The sequence below is a fragment of the Schistocerca cancellata genome, chromosome 10, assembly GCF_023864275.1.
Source record: "Schistocerca cancellata isolate TAMUIC-IGC-003103 chromosome 10, iqSchCanc2.1, whole genome shotgun sequence".
Lineage (NCBI taxonomy): Eukaryota > Metazoa > Arthropoda > Insecta > Orthoptera > Acrididae > Schistocerca > Schistocerca cancellata.
The window spans coordinates 205,717,068-205,734,263 of record NC_064635.1 but is presented as its reverse complement, the minus strand read 5'-3'; the positions used below and the strand labels follow the sequence as shown (position 1 = coordinate 205,734,263).

General features: G+C 44.9%; 1 protein-coding gene across 1 annotated transcript in view; it reads left to right on the top strand.

Moving 5' to 3' along the window:
• LOC126106270 (mucin-19-like) overlaps positions 1-17,196 on the top strand; it is a 267,599-nt gene that overhangs the window by 228,794 nt on the left and 21,609 nt on the right. The window contains exons 11-12 of the mRNA XM_049912493.1: positions 1,772-1,890; positions 10,002-10,202. Coding sequence (XP_049768450.1) covers positions 1,772-1,890; positions 10,002-10,202 — 320 coding nt within the window. The remainder of the gene's footprint in view (positions 1-1,771; positions 1,891-10,001; positions 10,203-17,196) is intronic.

The window sequence follows — 17,196 nt, the reverse complement described above, 5'->3', positions numbered from 1 at the left end:
CGTGTGGCTTGTGGGTTATCCTCACTACAAACATGCCAATTGTGCATGTTGAAGACTCCATCACGCCCGAACGTTGCTTCATCGGTAAACAGCACACAGAATGGAAATGTAGGATGCATTTCACACTGTTCCAGGTACCACTGCGAAAACTGTGCTCTGGGTGGATAATGAACTGGTTCCAGGTTGTGGACACGCTGCAAGTGAAATGGACGTAACACTTGCTCTCAAAGAACTGTTCTTTCATTCGTCTGATTCGTTCCCATTTTAAGTGCAATTGCACGAGTGCTGATTGAAGGATCCCGCTCCACATGCTTCAATACAGCCTCCTCAAGTTGCAGCGTTCTTACCGTGCGACGGCGTCCCTGTCCAGGTAATCTGCTAAATGACCCGGTCTCACGCAGACGTTGGTACACAGCAACAAAGGTCGTATGATGCGGGATACGGCGATTAGGATATTGTTGTTGATAAACCCGCTGTGCAGCTCGTCCGTTGTGGTGCGCTACGTAGTACGCACCAACCATATCAGTGTACTCACTCCAGGTGTATCGCTCCGTTAGTAAACAGAGACAATGCACTACTACACTGGTGGACAGCAGTTGTTTACAACTGAAGATCGTAATACGACTTCTAACAACTGAAGAGCGTAATGCGGCCTCCTCCAGTATAAATAATCCTCATAGGAAAAAATGACTTTATGGAAAAATATTTGTTTTGATGACCCCTACAACCTTCCAGAGTTTGTCGGTTTAAATACTTTTCACCCTATATAAGGGAACGATCAACAAGTTTCCGTTTGAGGGGCTGATGCGGCGTTCATGCAACGTATCGCGACTCCGTTGCGGATGTGTACGCACCGACACGTAGGCAGAGGATTAGTATAGCATTTGTGCGTGCGGTAAATGTGAAGTCGTGAACTACTGCGGCGTTATTAAGAAGTGGAACTACGTGCTGTTATTTCGTTCTTGGCTGCCAAAGGACAAACGCCTGTGGTTCATCCGTCGGAGAATGAGGAATGTGTATGGGCCAGCATGTTTGTCGGAAAACACCGTTGTGGAACGGTGTCCATACTTACATGCTGGTCGCGATTCGACAGAAGACACCCCTGTACCGCAAATGTCGTAATGCAGAAGTTACGCCACGTCTAGTTGGAGAGACTCGAGCACCCACCCTTCGGTCCTGATCTCTCCCTATGCCATTATCTCGCCTTCGGTCCGTTAAAAAAAGGCTTTGAAGGGTCGGCGATTCCCATCGGACGAGGCTGTGCAGCCGGCAGTTAGGGTGCGTTTTGCTAGGTGCGGAAATTTATCGCAGCCTCCTGCGGAATACGGTTCCGCCTTTCTCTGTCAGATGCGGGCCGCAACACGCGCTGCGTGAGGCGTTTCCCTAGACACCGGACGGTGCGTGTCAGAATGTAAAAAAAAACTGTTTTTTATAAATTGACAAGTGTTCGTTACAGAGTGATACAAGAGCTACCTTCTGACACCGGATTTTAGTTCAATGAAAATTTTGTACTGTTAAACTGGTGAAATTTTCGCTACTCGATATTTATCGAGCCATGTCTATCAACAAAATTTTACAGCTGGCTTCAGTATTACATGTCGGTAACGTGTGCAAACTTCCTGACCAATAAAGTCAGTAAAAGTAATAATGTAGTAAGTGACAAACTTTCTCTGTGCACTTTTTGTGGGGAGTCAAAGCGAGAAAAAGTTTAAAGTTTCAAAAAGGTTTCAATGTATTTCTACAATTAGTTGCAAGCCGGTGTGTGCGGCAGTTCCCACAGACGAGGCCAGTACTGTGTGGTCCATCGGCGCGTGCGAGTTGGGAGTGCGCTGGGGGGAACGTTTTGCCACTACGGGCGCCGTGCAGCGCGGCTCCACAGTAGTAGCAGAGGCAAAACACGCGGCGCAGTGATCGACCTGAGAACCGGTTAATTTTGGCCCTCCGGGAGTACGTGGAAGTTAGGGAAGAGGAGGAAGGCTGTTTATTATAGGGAAGAGTAGTCAGAAAGCGCAAAGCAGTCACACAAATCGTGAATAAGAGCGAGCATTAAACATTTAGGTAACAAAAGATTTGCCCGACGAGGTGGAGGAATGCCAATTCCCACTGCCTCGAAAGGCAGACGTATCGGAAATTAGTGGACTGCCTAAGGTTAACCTGATATCCTTGGTAGGTGTCGGCGGTTACGCCAAAGCTGAGGGATTTACTGTGAGGAGCGGATCCACTGATTACTTCAACGGGTCGAATTTTAATCGTCGTTCCCAGTACTGGCCACAATAACACAAAGTTTGAACTCGTTATAACTGTGGTTAAAGGCACAGCACGAATATATTTACAAATTTGTTCCATTTGAAATAATGAAACATATTTCTTCTTACATGTTTCATTAATTTTCCTTCCGATTTCTGCCCAGATTCACATCTTTTGCATGTAATTTTTCAACTCTGCGTCAGCCATGTTCCACAAAATATACTGTTTGGGTAGCAGTTCGATAAGATCCTCTGAGACAGAGAAGCGGTCAGCCGACGTTTCTGGTGAGCGTTTCAGTAATTAGATCGGAATAGTTACCTACTCTATTGTTGGCCATGTGCGCCACACAAATATTGCAGCTGCCGCCCAGTAGTTTGCTGCTGCTGCTGCTGCTGCTGCTGACAAGGGAAACTCCCCATCCCAACCCTCAGATTTACTGCTGAGATGGGCCAGAGAGTATCCCGTCAAAAACTGAAGACACATTGAGCATGTAAATAGGAAGAAAGTGTACTGTACTGTGAAAAAAAGAAAAATGAAAGCAGCGAAGGGTCATTGAAATGTTTGTTCTCTGTCTGTAGTTGCCACATTATGGATTGGTCATAAAATATTACTCATATGGTACGTTAATGTCGCAAGTAAGTGTGGTGAACAGTGAGAGCAGGCGAGATTCCAGATAGACGTCTCGCAGAAATGAAAACAACGAATAAACGCGTGTGAACTACGTTACGGCAAAGGAATTAAAGAGTCAAAACTTCCAAAACGAACGTGTCTAAAAGAAACGTTTAAAAACATATTTTTTAAAAGAGCACAGAGAAACTGTGTGATTGTGAAACAGTTGCGTTCATTTGTTGCGTATTAGGTGACAAACTATTTTGCTTTCATCATTTCCTTGGGAGTCATCACATTCACATTCATACGAACACCTAAATTGGGCATACAAATTAGGTCCGTCGATAAGAGATTGGTATCATATGACACACGTACTGTGGCTACTGCCGTGTATGACACACCAGATGTGTTTTCCGGTGGAGGATTCGGTTGACTTGTCGGCTTGTTACCATTCGAAAGCCAATTCCTTTCGGCTGTTAATAGAGTTCCTGTACAGAATCAACGGTCATTATAGGTCCGTTCCTGAAACCTCGCTGTTGCAAATGGACGTTACACCACGACACAGACACAAATTTTATTACAGCGAACAACGAAAAAAGAAAAAACAATATTGGCACGAGGCAGATTTGAACAAGAATCATCGGCTTGGCAGTCCAACACACTGACCACTTAACCACGACGCAGTTGCTATTTCGATCTGCCCTATATTGCAGTCCTCGTCCCTGGACAGTTCTATTTTGCTTTTTTTTTTTCATAGTTCAGTACATCTTTTTCCTGTTTTCATGCTTGATCTGCGTTAGATTTTTGACGTTACTGTCCACAGAGCTCTTTTACCACTAAATCTGAGGGGGTGCGGGTGCGACAGGAAGTTCCGCTTGTCAGTTCGACTTGCCCCACTCTTCTAACCAAAGGCTAAGCTCGATTATTTATACCCTTATAGCTACGCTTCTGACGTAATCCTACTAGAGGATGGACGAGTAAGTTTGCTTCCTATTACTCGCCCTGTCAGCTTTTCCCAGTTGGCTCTGCTCACGAGCGCATGTTGCTAGGCCCTGTTAAATTTGCAACGTGTGTGTTTCACGGTGGCAGGCAAGTGCCCGACTTGCGAAATATTGCTTCGCTCCTGGTCACACTGTGTTAGTTGTTTCACGTGGTCGACGGCTGACCAGTGTTGCAAACCCCGTCTGCCGGGAGTGTTTTTGTCGTAATGTCAGCAATACTGTCCAGTGGCTAGTACACCAGCCTCTCTACTGCCTGCCCGCAGTGGGAATAAAACTCTGAAAATAACCAGTTCGCGCGTCGAACTTTTCTGGGGCACAGCAAAGCACTCGTAAGTGGTTAACTGCCGCAGACTGCAGACACTCCTGTAACTTTATTTCAAGAAGACGACTCTTAGTAGTTGGCTGCTTGACCAGAGCAACCGTCTGTAGCAGAGGTCGCGAAACTGTGTCCCATGAGCCACATACACCCCGAGTTATTAAGGCCTGTGGTACTCAGCCCTATTTTATAACAACACTAGGTGGCAAACCCGGCATTGCCCGGATGTGCATTTTGCCAATTTTCTGTTGTACGCGAAAACAAAAAGTAAACTATGGTTGTAGCGAAGTATCGAAAAAATATCTTTTCCATGTACTCATGCCGGCCGCTGTAGCCGAGCGGTTCTAGGCGCTTCAGTCTGGAACCGCGCGACCGCTACGGTCGCAGGTTCGAATCCTGCCTCGGGCGTGGATGTGTGTGATGTCCTTATGTTAGTAAGTTTTAAGTAGTTCTAAGTTCTAGGGGACTGATGACCTCAGATGTTAAGTCCCATAGCGCTCAGAGCCATTTGAACCATTTGTGTTCATGAAAACACCTTCGAAATTACGAAACAGTCGTACAAAGCAATTACTTACAAAGACAATAAGATCTTAAGATGTACTCAGTTTTGATTGCGATTGGTAAATTCGGATGTGAGCTAAGTAAAGTTGGTTCCTTCAGGGACATAAGGCTGCGTAGCGTGGTCACTGAGGAGTTACAGGATGTCAGAGGGGGAATGCTTTATTGTTTGTCTTCCATTACTAAAAACTCAGGGCGTGAGCGACTCGTACCAATCAGATGCTATGATATAAATATTGACAAAAAGTAACACGGGTTCATGAATGTGGATTACAGAGAAGGTCTTCTTCAAATGTGGTATTTACTTGCAACAAAACACATCAAATTAATTAAATTAAAGCTGTTGTAATACAAAAGTGGCCTTTAAATCCTTTATCATATTTCAGTGTCGTGTCTCGTATTCAGAGGTGCAGTGAAACATAATTGCAAATACTATCAATAATCAAAATAATCCACACACATAGTAAAATTAACAACACATCACCCCCCAAATACAGTGTCGCAACTGTTAGATCGCTGAGGTGGGCACCAATTTGAAACAGATCATAGTCAACTCGAAGTGCTCCGAATAATGCCGACTTTTAACGATTAGTTCTTGGGGGCGGCAGCCAACTTATCCCTCTCTTACTTTACCTACGTACTGTAGGCAATATTGACCCTGCGACTTACCTTAGAAGATAGGTTAAGGGCCTTACCTTAGAAAATAGCTTAAGGAAATGCAAATCTCAATTTATAGCATTTGTAGATTCAGAGAAAGCTTTCGATAATATTGACTGAAATACTATCTGTGAAATTCTGAAGGTAGCGCGAGTAAAATATAGGGAGCGAACGGCTATTTACGACTTCTACAGAAACCAATTGGCAGTGGTAAGAATCGAGGGGCAGGAATGGGAGGCATGGCTGACAAGGGAGTGAGACAAGGTTGTATCCTATGACCGATGTTACTCAATCTGTAAAAGAAACCAGACAAAAATTTGGAATAGAAATTAAAGTTCAGGGAGAAAAAATGAAAACATTGAGGTTTGCCGATGACATTGGAATTCTGTCAGACAGCAAAGGACCTGGAAGAGCAGCTGAACGGACAGCAGCTTGAAAAATGGCTCTGAACACTATGGGACTCAACATCGGAGGTCGTCAGTCCCCTAGCAGAGTCGGCGTGGTTAGGTACAGATTTGGCAATGTTAATGTTAAGTGGTGGCCGGAATTCTTTTCTGCCGCCACCCCGTACCCCCGGGACAGAATTAGTGTACCCGGACTGTCTGCGTCTGGTGTAATCCATGGAATATTGCGAACGTTTTTCAGCTGTCTGCGAGTCGTGTAACTGAGGCGGGACGTGGGGACCAGCCTCGGGCATGGATGTGTGTGCTGTCCTTAGGTTAGTTAGGTTTAAGTAGTTCTAAGTTCTAGGGGACTGATGACCTCACATGTTTAGTCCCATAGTGCTCAGAGCCACTTGAACGATTTGAACCTCCGTTCCTGAAAGGCATCCCACTGGAAATAAGATTATTCATTTTTTTTTTGAGTCAGAAACAAATGCAGTACATAGTTATTACCGTTAAAAGCAGCCGAAAGAAAAGAATCAAATTGCACTATTGATTGACAAAAATCTTGCAACTGCGTTCGGAGCGGCAAGCAGATCAACTACTGTGGTAAACCAAGGACACAATAGTCCGTTAGGTGCTCCATCGTCTGTGGTTCACTGCAGTCACAGTTGGAGGTATGAACAGGGGAGTGGCATTTCTGGAGGCTACTCCTGCATCTTCCAGAACGAAGTTTGTAAATCTGGACAGTATGCTCCACAGGACCAGTTTCGCGTTGCAATTTACGATCGTGTTGCCACGTGAGCATCCGAGAAGCCGCCGGCAGCAGCCAGGTAGTGGTAGCGCTCATTTTCTGTCTGAAGATGACTTCTGCATGTAGTCGAAACGGGTCATTAATGAAGTATTACTGCGATGTTGCCAGAACGAAGACTGCTAAGTGATCTCCACACGAATCATTTTGTTCATGCCGAGTTAGGAGGGTTTCCGAAGGGTCAGGCCGGGTAGAGTTAGATTCTCAAGTCGAGAAATCTACAGTCGTTTCTTTACTGTAGCTGCTATTTGCAAGACTGGAGTGGTCTTGAGGAAACCTCTTCTGGACAATAACGCAGTGCACGTGATACCAACATGAGGGATAGCCATTCGACGCGTCGAGACACGAAAGCCCCTGTAAAACGGGAGGTCTATATGAAATTCAATGGGGATTCGTTTTATAATACGGGGTCTTCTAAAAGTCTCTCCGCAGTGCCGTACGATTGTTAGCCGCGCGCGCCTTATGCCGCAGTGAATATACCGAAATGAAACTCAGTGAAGTACAATTGAATAATCATTTTTACTTACAAATTTTCACATTAAATGTTGAAAGTGTCCCCCCTGTTGTTGAATACACTATTCAATTCGTCTAATCATGTTTCCAAACACAAACTGTAACATTTCTTCTGTAACAGAAGCAGTGAAAGTGGATATTGCAGTTTTCAATTCATCGATGGATTTTGGACGGTTTTTATAGACAGTAGCTTTCGCCGCACCCCAGAAGAAAAAGTCAGGTGGTGGTAGGTCAGGCGATCGTGTACGCCAAAGTCCCTGTGAAATTATGCCATCACCAAAAACATCAGTAAGCAGTAACATTGAGCTGTATGCGCAGTTGCACCGTCTTGTTGAAAATAACAGTTCAGTATTTCACTTAACACAAGTTCTCCTATGAATGGGTACAGAATATCACTGCAGTATCGTTGTGCGTTAATTGTTTTGTTGAAAAACCCAGGCAGGCGAACAATCATACGGAATCGAGACTAACAATCATGCGGCACAGAGGAGAGACTTTTTGAACACCCCGTATATATCAATGCTCAGGATTAGAATTTTTAGCATTTGATATCATACTATTAATAATAAACACACGAACAGTACCTGAGTTACGTCTTTACTTGTATCTGCTGCAGCGAGACTTAAGTTTGTCGAATCTCTCTTTCCTGGCAGTGGCGTAGTGTTGTACAGCAATGTTAAGTTATTTTTTTAATCGTGTTGCTCGCATACTATGTCGTTGAATTCCTTTTCAGAGACACTTTCCAACAATATAGGTGAGATTATATTGTCAATATAGTGTTCTTTATCATCATCATCTTCACTTCCAGGGACTGGGCTAACTGCCTGTTCCATCCAAAAGTTTATTGTTGGACCCATCTCATTTTGGGCCAACCAGACCATAGTCTTCCTTTCCGACTATATCTGTTTCGATTTGCACAGTATTTGACACGATATACCTCAGCAGGACATCCAGCAACGCTGTGGATCAACGCCAAGCCGAATAACTGCTTGCATAAGGGCCAGGTGTGAACCAACGCTTTACTGAATTGCTCAATTTGTGACACTCTTTCTCTTGAATAAATCGTCTAATTTTTCTAAAATTTTAATCGTTTGTTTGTCTGTATATGTACCTCACACCTACCGATTTCCGTCCCATTCGGATAATTCCTGCGTTGTGCGTTTTTTCTTTTTTTCCTTGGAGTGTGATTTCTCGTAATGTACACATTTGGAGTGACTTAAGGTGCTACGTGAAGTCGCGGCGGAGACGACTTGTGCCAATGCTGAATATGCCACTAGAATTAACTGGTGACTTGTTGTGAGTTCCGATGCTGATGACAGACTCTTGTGATACCATACTCTGAGTGAAGACTTTACTTTTTGGCGTTCTGATTACGGGATTCGTCCGAAACGCGTCAGTGTAATGAATACATTTTGAACAAGTGACCAGCTCTCTATAGAGACATGTTGATCATTCACAGAAGTCTCCTCACATATTTGAAGTCGTCGTTCTGACTGCCTTACGTGAACGTTTCTACAGGGTGAAAAGTATTTAAACCGACAAACTCTGGGAGGTTTTAGGGGATATCAAAACAAATATTTTTCCTTAATGTCATTTTTTCGTATGAGTATTATTTAAACCGGCGGCGGCCGTATTACGATCTTAGTTGTTAGAGGGCGTATTACGCTCTTCAGTTGAAGGCAACTGCTGTCCACCAGTGCAGTACTGCATTGTCTCTGTTTACTAATGGAGAGATACACCTGGAGGGAGTACACTGATATGGTTGGTGCGTACTACGTAGCGCACCACAACGGACGAGCTACACAGCGGGTTTATCAACTGCCCGCTCCCTACAAGGCAACGCATGTGCTTCCAACATGACGGGGCGCCGGCACATTTCAGCCGTAGTGTGCGTCGATTCCTGGACCGACGGTTTCCAGAAACGTGGATTGGCAGAGGTGGTCCTGTACCATGGCCTGCTCGGTCCCCAGATATGTCCCCTCTGGACTTTTTTGTGTGGGGAGAGATGCGCAGCCTTGTTTACGCAACTCCTGTTGCATCAGAAGAGGATCTGGTTGCCCGGATAGTAGCAGCAGCAGCAGGAAAAATTCGGGATACTCCTGGGGTTTTTTCCCGTGTCAGACAGAACATGATCCGACGGTGTAACCTTTGTTTACGTGTCAATGGAGGCATTTTTGTAAAATCTACTGTAATTGAAATTGGGTTGTGTTAATGTGTTGTCGCTTGGAGCTGAGAAACCCCGATAAAGATGTAAAAGAAGAAATGGCGCCTGGTGGAGACCTACCATACACAGTCTGGAGAACCCTAAACCGTATGAGGGTAGAAGTGCCAAAGTGGAAGACAAACCTGCAGCAATGGGGTTTCCTAAAAGAGAGTGAGAACACTCTCTGCCTGTGTGGTTCTGTCCAGGACCCTCAACAGCTGCTTATCTGTCCATATTTAGACCAGCCCTGCACAATGAATGACTTATGGGAGGTAAATGACAAGGCCATATTGGCTGCTGATTTTTGGAAGTCTTTAGTCTAGTTCCGTTCACGGAAAGTAAGTCAGTCAGTCTTGGTCATAAGAAATGGAAAAGTGTTTGTCGGTTTAATTAATTTGCCGCCAGAGAAATCTTCCTCTACCGGTTTAAATACTCCTCATAGGAAAAAATGACATTAGGGGAAAATATTTGTTTTGATGTCACCTACAACCACCCAGAGTTTGTCGGTTTGAATACTTTTCACCCTGTAGTGAAACGCAGCCTTTCGTAATTTGCCCTGCACGGTCGCCTCCAGTTGTCCTACTCCGATGTGAGCGGCAGTATTTGTGCTGTATTCGTTAACGCTCCACTGCGGTCGCCGAGTTAGTACGATCCGTGACTGGAGCCAGCGGGTGACTGAGACGTGGACGGTGGCTGTCGGCAGGTGGCGATGATCCAGCTGAACCAGGACACGGACGTGTGCATCACGGGCGTCTACGTGAACAGCACGACGCGCTCGACGCGCCACGAGGGCTACTGCAGCATCGCCGGCATGCAGTACCGCATCTCCAGCACCAGCCACACGCAGTCGGAGGCCACCACGGTCGCCACCGAGACGACGCTCCAGGTGCACGCCTCGGACCACGTGAGTAGCCCTGTCTCCCCTCTCACTGCACTACGCTACACTACGCTACACTACACTACACAACACCGCAGCCAGCCGGCTATGCAGTTTTTGCGTGTGTTTCCTGCGAGTGGTACCCCCACAGCTTGTAAGTGCACTATAGGTGTCAAAAGTTTTCCATCACCCACGATAAAAGCTACACATTATGCAAATTGAAGGTGTAACAGGGGGGAGGGGGGGGGGAGAGAGAAAGGAAAGGGAAAAGAAGGGCAGGGAAGGGAAGGAACTAACATCAGCTGCGTCGGTATACTACCAGAATCAGCGGTGACGAGTGAAAATGTGTGCTGGACCAGCACTCGAACCCGGGACCTCCTGCTTAGTAGGCACTTGCGTTAACCACTGCTCCACCCGGACACACTGTTTATCGCACTATCTCGGCCCACTCCCCGGCCGTACGTCATTACTTACCGTACTTTTAGTGCAGGTGAAGTTTTTAATAAGGATACTGAGACGTCTTATTTTTATTGTACGATGCCTGTTGTAATGAGGACTTGTGGCCGTCGTAAGATAGATCAAGATGAAGCTATTTACGTGTGGTGTAAAGAATCTTTTTGTGTTAGCAGATATATATTAGATCTGAATTTAAATATCTCGGATGCACAATAACTGAACACTTGAGATGTCACCAGGAGGTGAAAACTCAAATTTCCATAGCGAAGGAGGCATTCAACAGAAACAGGAGACTCTTATATGGCAAATTAGATAAAGGACTAAGGAAAAGGCTTGGCAAATGTTTTGTCTGGAGTGTGGCACTATATGGGGCAGAAACATGGATGCTGAGACGAGAGGATGAAAAAAGGTTAGAAGCATTTGAGATGTGGTTGTGGAGAATGGAGAGAATAAGCTGGATGGAAAGAGTGAGTAATGAAACAGTATTGGAAAGCGTTGGTGAGAGAAGATGTCTGCTGAAGGTTGTAAGAGAAAGGAAAAAGAACTGGTTGGGACATTCATTGAGAAGGGAGTGCTTGCTAGCAGATGCTTTGGAAGGATTGTTTTGTGGGAGAAACTGAGAGGAAGAAGGAGATACAAGATGATAGACGACATAAAGGGAAGAGGAAATTATGCAGACCTGAAGAGGATGGCAGAAGACCGGACAGTCTGGAGAACTACCATGTGGAAACCTGCCTTTAGACAGAACACTGATGACGATGTGCTAGCAGAAGAGCCAGCACCGTGTTAAGAGTGGAGGCCGAAATGCACGCGTATTAGCTCACGCAGGCTGTCATGAGCAGGGAAGAACTATACTGACGTGAGGTCTGGAACATAACAAGGAATGAGAATTCAGGTAGCGGACGTAATTAGTTTGATACTTAACTTTAATACATTAATGATAAACGTCGCTCTTGACGGTACATGATTCACAATATTCTCTGTTCAGAATACATTCTTGAAGATAATAATTATAGTAACTGAATATGGTGCCTTGATAGGTCGTAGCAAATGACATAGCTGAAGGTTATGCTAAACTATCGTCTCTGCAAATGAGCGTATGTAGGCAGTGAACCTTCGCTAGCAAAGTCGGCTGTACAACTGGGGCGAGTGCTAAGAACTCTCTAGACCTGCCGTGTGCCGGCGCTCGGTCTGCAATCACTGATAGTGGCGACACGCGGATCCGACGTATACTAACGGACCGCGGCCGATTTAAAGGCTACCACCTAGCAACTGTGGTGTCTGGCGGTGACAACACAGATCTGGTGTTTGTGAAGCTGGAAAACTTTTTTTTGGTGGTTGGACTGTATATTACCATAAATAAAGACCCCTGACTATAAAAAAAAACTACACGTTGACGTTGCCAAGAGGCGAGAAGCGATTCTTTGTGTCGTAGTTTCCAGGGGTACTCTGGGATGCTATCTATGAAAGTCGCATCTCGATTGCGTACCACAAAACCGAGCTGTATGTCGGAGCGTCGTCGTGCGGGTTGCCTATTTAGGAAAGGGCAGACACCACGCATTCGTATAAAAACTATACGCTTTATTTTAATGTACAAACTGAATAAAGCAACAAAATAAGTACTTTCTCTGTCATTAAGTAATATACAATATAATTTACATTTAGGCCTGTTCGAAGTATCCACCTGTTGCTTTCAGAATAGCTGCACAAACTCTAGGCAATCTGGAGAGAAGAATTTTATAGTGTTTTTTGCAGATGTCGCAGTCCAACGCGCGTGTAAATTATTCAGTAAATCACCAACATTAGATGACCTCACTTTTCTGACCTGGTCAACTTCGCCCCATAAGAGTCTAAGGGCGTTTAACTCAGGTGACTGACTTGGCCAAATCATTTTCTTCACATTTCTCATTTCTATTGACATAATCTCTGCACAGCTTGGAAGCATGTTTGGGATGATCGTCGTGGTGCAAAACAAACCCACGACCAGTAAGTATCTTGCCAGATACAACTCCATTGATGATCACTTTCGTCCCCCTAGCAATACCATTTTCCATAACGCATTTCACCAAGGGGACACAATTTATGCCCTCCGTAAAAAAATTTAAAAGAAACCAAAATTCTTATTTGCTGGTGACTTAAGTCAACAACTACTTTTTAAACACGTAATGGTGTGTTAGTAAGATCCAAAGCATGGAAATATCTTTCTCATTTTTATCATCATAAACGCACTTTAATAACTTGTACTACCGGGGGTGGGGGTGGGGAGAGTAATTTATGCCCAACTTTAAAAAATTAAAAAAAACGCAGATTTCTTTAATTGTTGTTGACTTTTATTCACAACTAACTTTTTAAAGAGATATTTATGTGCACTCATATAAGTTGCATCTAAGCCAGCAGTTAAGAAGTATGCTGAAAATAAAAAGTAAACATAGAAATGGGGGGAGAAATTTTTGGCCAAGTAAAGTGTTTAGCAACGACGACCATACCCTTACGTCTGGAGAGATGATTTTCGGTAAAAGCATATCGGGCATAAGAAAACTTACTTTCTACACTGAATACCAATGCGGATTGCTTAATAATTTCAATGTAGAAGATGCCCTGTCAGGTGAAAAGCGGGCTAACGGTGTCCAACTAAAAAATTTCTCCGAATCAGAGGAAAATGAAGATAGCTCCAAGTAAAACTTCAAGACCTACCCAAGGAGTTGCAAAGCAGCCCAAGAAGATAAAAGTGGGTTAACCAAAGCAAGAGGGAAGATGTGTGTAAAAGCAGAACTACAGCTCTACGTGTGAAATGGAAGAGTTTTAGAGGCTCCACAGGGAAATAGCCACAGAAACTCATTCGTAAAACAGGCGACTGGAATTATGAGTTGTGTGGGGAAGTTGGAATAGAAAAAAATTATCAGACGTACGATACGCAAATTGTAGATTCATGCAAAGTGTACAGGGGTTTGGAAAGGAGAGAAAATGTTACATTGCAGTGCCTGCAAAAACTAGTGCAAGAACTAAAATCTTAAGTTAAGCGACCACGTATCTTCAACCTCAGGAACGTAGTTTATGAGAGTGGTACAGTTTATGCACCCATAAGTACAGAATAGGGATCCACATTCCTAGTTTTTACGACTTGCACATGTTTAAAACGTGTGTATTTTTCTTAAAGTTTCCGTTCTTTAAATCAGATACCAAGAGCAACATCCTCTAGCTCACGCTTGGATTATTTAATTAATTTTATAAGGTACTGTTTAGACTATAATAAATAAAATATCAAAAGTGGTGAAATTTAGGCAACTTCTCCATTGAGTGTATGAAAGAATGGATGTATCTGTTTTGTATTGTATAGGTGTCTGCGTATGTCTGTACACTATGCGATCAAAAGTAGCCGGACACCCCCAAAAACATACGTTTTCCATATTAGGTGCATTGTGCTGCGGCCTACTCCCAGGTACGCCATATCAGGGAATTCAGTTGTCATTAGACATACGTCTGTACGCGAGATTTCCACACTCCTAAACATCCCTAGGTCCACCGTTTCCGACGTGAAGGGACTCGTACAGCACAAAAGCGTACAGGCCTACGTCGTCTGTTGAATGACAGAGACCGCCGAAAGTTGAAGAGGGTCGTAATGTGTAATAGGCAGACATCTATACAGACAATCACACAGGAATTGCAGGCTTCATCAGGATCCACTGCAAGTACTAAGACAGTTAGGCGGGAGGTGAGAAAACTTGGATTTGTTGGTCGAGCGGCTGCTCATAAGCCACACATGACTCCGGTAAATGCCGAACGACGCCTTGCTATGTGTAAGGAGCGTAAACATTGGACGATTGAACAGTGAAAAATTGTTGTATGGAGTGACAAATCACGGTACTGTGGGTATGGCAGATGCCCGGTGAACGTCATCTGTCAGCGTGCATAGTGCCAACAGTAAAATTCGTAGGCGGTGGTGTTATGTTGTTCTGCGTGGCACTATCACAGCACAGGCCTACATTGATGTTTGAAGCACCTTCTTGCTTCCCACTGTTGAAGAGCAATTCGGGTATGGGGATTGCATCTTTCAACACGATCGAGCACCTTTTAATAATGCGCGGTCTGTGGCGGAGTGTTTACACGACAATAACGTCCCTGTAATGGCCTGGGCTGCACAGAGTCCTGATCTGAATCCCACAGAACACGTTTGGGATGTTTTGGAACGCCTACTTTGTGCCGGATCTCACCTACCTACCTCAGTACCTCCCCTTAGTGCAGCACTCAATAAAGAATTGGCTGCTAAGGGTGGGCCGACACCGTATTCAACTCCAGCATTACTGATGGAGGGCGCCACGAACTTGTAAGTCACATTCAGCCAGGTGTCCAGATATTTTTGATCACATAGTGTATGTATGAATATATGTGTATGTATAAAGGGCAGTCAAGTGGAAACTGGACACCCGCCACAAAGGGACCTTGGAATTGTTCCATTCAAAAGTAATCACCACACGCTTTAAGAAATTTATCCCATTGGGAGAGGAGACGATGGATTCCTGTTTTATGGAAAGCGATAGGATCCACAACCGCCCCCATTCTTGCATTTCCTCGTACGACAGAAAACGACGCCGGGTCGGCAAACGTGAGAAAATCACACGATGAAAGATCCGGGCTGTACAAAAAGATGTTGCAGTGTTTCCCACCCAAATCACTGAAGCGTACGTAACCTTCGTTCGATTGGCAGTGTTGGGGCGGGCGTTGTGACGTGACCGGAACCGGTGTGAACAGCTTCTAATTTCCTTGGCAGGGGGGATTTGGGATGTTTCCACTGTTGGCTTTGCCGTTTGCTCTCGTGCTCGAAATGGTGGCACCATGCAAGGTCACGATGACCTCATTGTCCGATTGCAGGGCATTTCTGCTCCTACAGTTCCCCGAGCGTGGAGCTGCAATCAGTGCACAGCACTGTGAAGACACTTTGCAGAAAGTTCGATGTTCCATGAAGTGAAAACGCCTACGAAAGCTGTAGCACGGAATAGTCCTGTTGCACGATAACGCCCGCACCCATTGGGAAATTATCATCCTCTATACAGCCCGGACCTTTCACCGTGTGATTTTCACAATATTGTCTACCTAATGAAAGACACGCGTGGACGTCCTTTTCACTCGGACGAGGAAGTGCAAGAGTGGGTGCGGTTGTGGAACCATCAGAAGCCGACAGCGTTCTACCAAACAGGAACTGACTGTCTCGTCTTCCAGTGAGATAAATATCTTAACGCGTGTGGTAATTACTTTTTAATGGAAACATTTCATGGTCGCGTGAGACGGATGTTCAGTAGACTGCCCCCAGTGTCTGTGTAATCACGTAGAGTTGCCCCGTTGCCTACAAGCAAATGACAGGTGATGGTGAGTGGCAGGGAAACGTACGCAAACAGACTGCACGCGGCTAACAGCAGAGTGCAGCGGTTTGTTGCGGGCTGAGTGTTTGTTTAGCAGTGCCGGGACTCGGGGTCAGCTGGCGCTAACACATGTTGCACGCAGGCGGCGGAGGCCGCGCCCGCGCCCGCGAAGTCTTACACGCCGCTGGGGGCGCTGTCTTCCATGCAGCCGCCGGGGCACCCCTCGCAGCCGGCGGCGGCGCCGCCCCCGCAGCAGCCGCCCCCGCAGCAGCCGCCCCCGGCGCCGGGCCAGCCTCCGGCCGCCGCCCACGCGCAGTCGCACCCCGCCTACCATCTGCCGGCGCACCACCGACCGGTACGTGTACGTACTCTTCCTCTTCCTTTCTACCTGTTGACCACTGTAACTGGTCCCCACTACAGATAGACGAGCTCTATGTACTTGCCCACCATCTGGCGTGGGAAGTTAGAAGTACAACTACTATAAGTTATGTAAAATCAAATTATTTTTATTATTATTCAAAACCGGTTGCTTTGCAATTTTATTACTGTTTTATCAACCTGTGAATGTATGTATGGGTTCTGACCCAGTGCTTATGTGGAAGCGTACAACCAGTGATGGGACGAATGATATGTACATTATCACGTCGTTAAATATGATAACAAAATTGTTACTCTACACCCTCAAACCTTTTTGTTATTGTAATGAATACTGTTTAATGGAATTTGAATTGTTACTTAGTGGAATTTTCCTACTATTATTATTTTTATATATTTGACTTCTCAGTTTTAACGTAATATTTAAGTAAATCAAGAACGATATACTTCTAACTTCCCACGCCAAATGGTGGATGCTATGTTTTACAGTAAGCAACCGTGTATATTTGGTGTCATGTATGTATGAGTTCTGACCCAGTGCTTATGCGGAAGCGTATAACCATTGATACAATAATGCTAGCTTGTCCAAAGGGACAAACGAGATGTACATCATCATGTCGGTTAAATATGATAACAAAATTGTTTATCCAGACCTACAAACTTTTTTGTAATGAACAATGTGTTTCACGGCATTTTAAGTATTACGTAATGGCAGTTTCGTACTATTACTATTTTTTATATATTTGACTCCTTAGTCTTAACGTAACATTTTACGTAAATCACGAACTTTGTACTTCTAACTTCCCACGCCAGATGTTGGGTATTATGTCTTT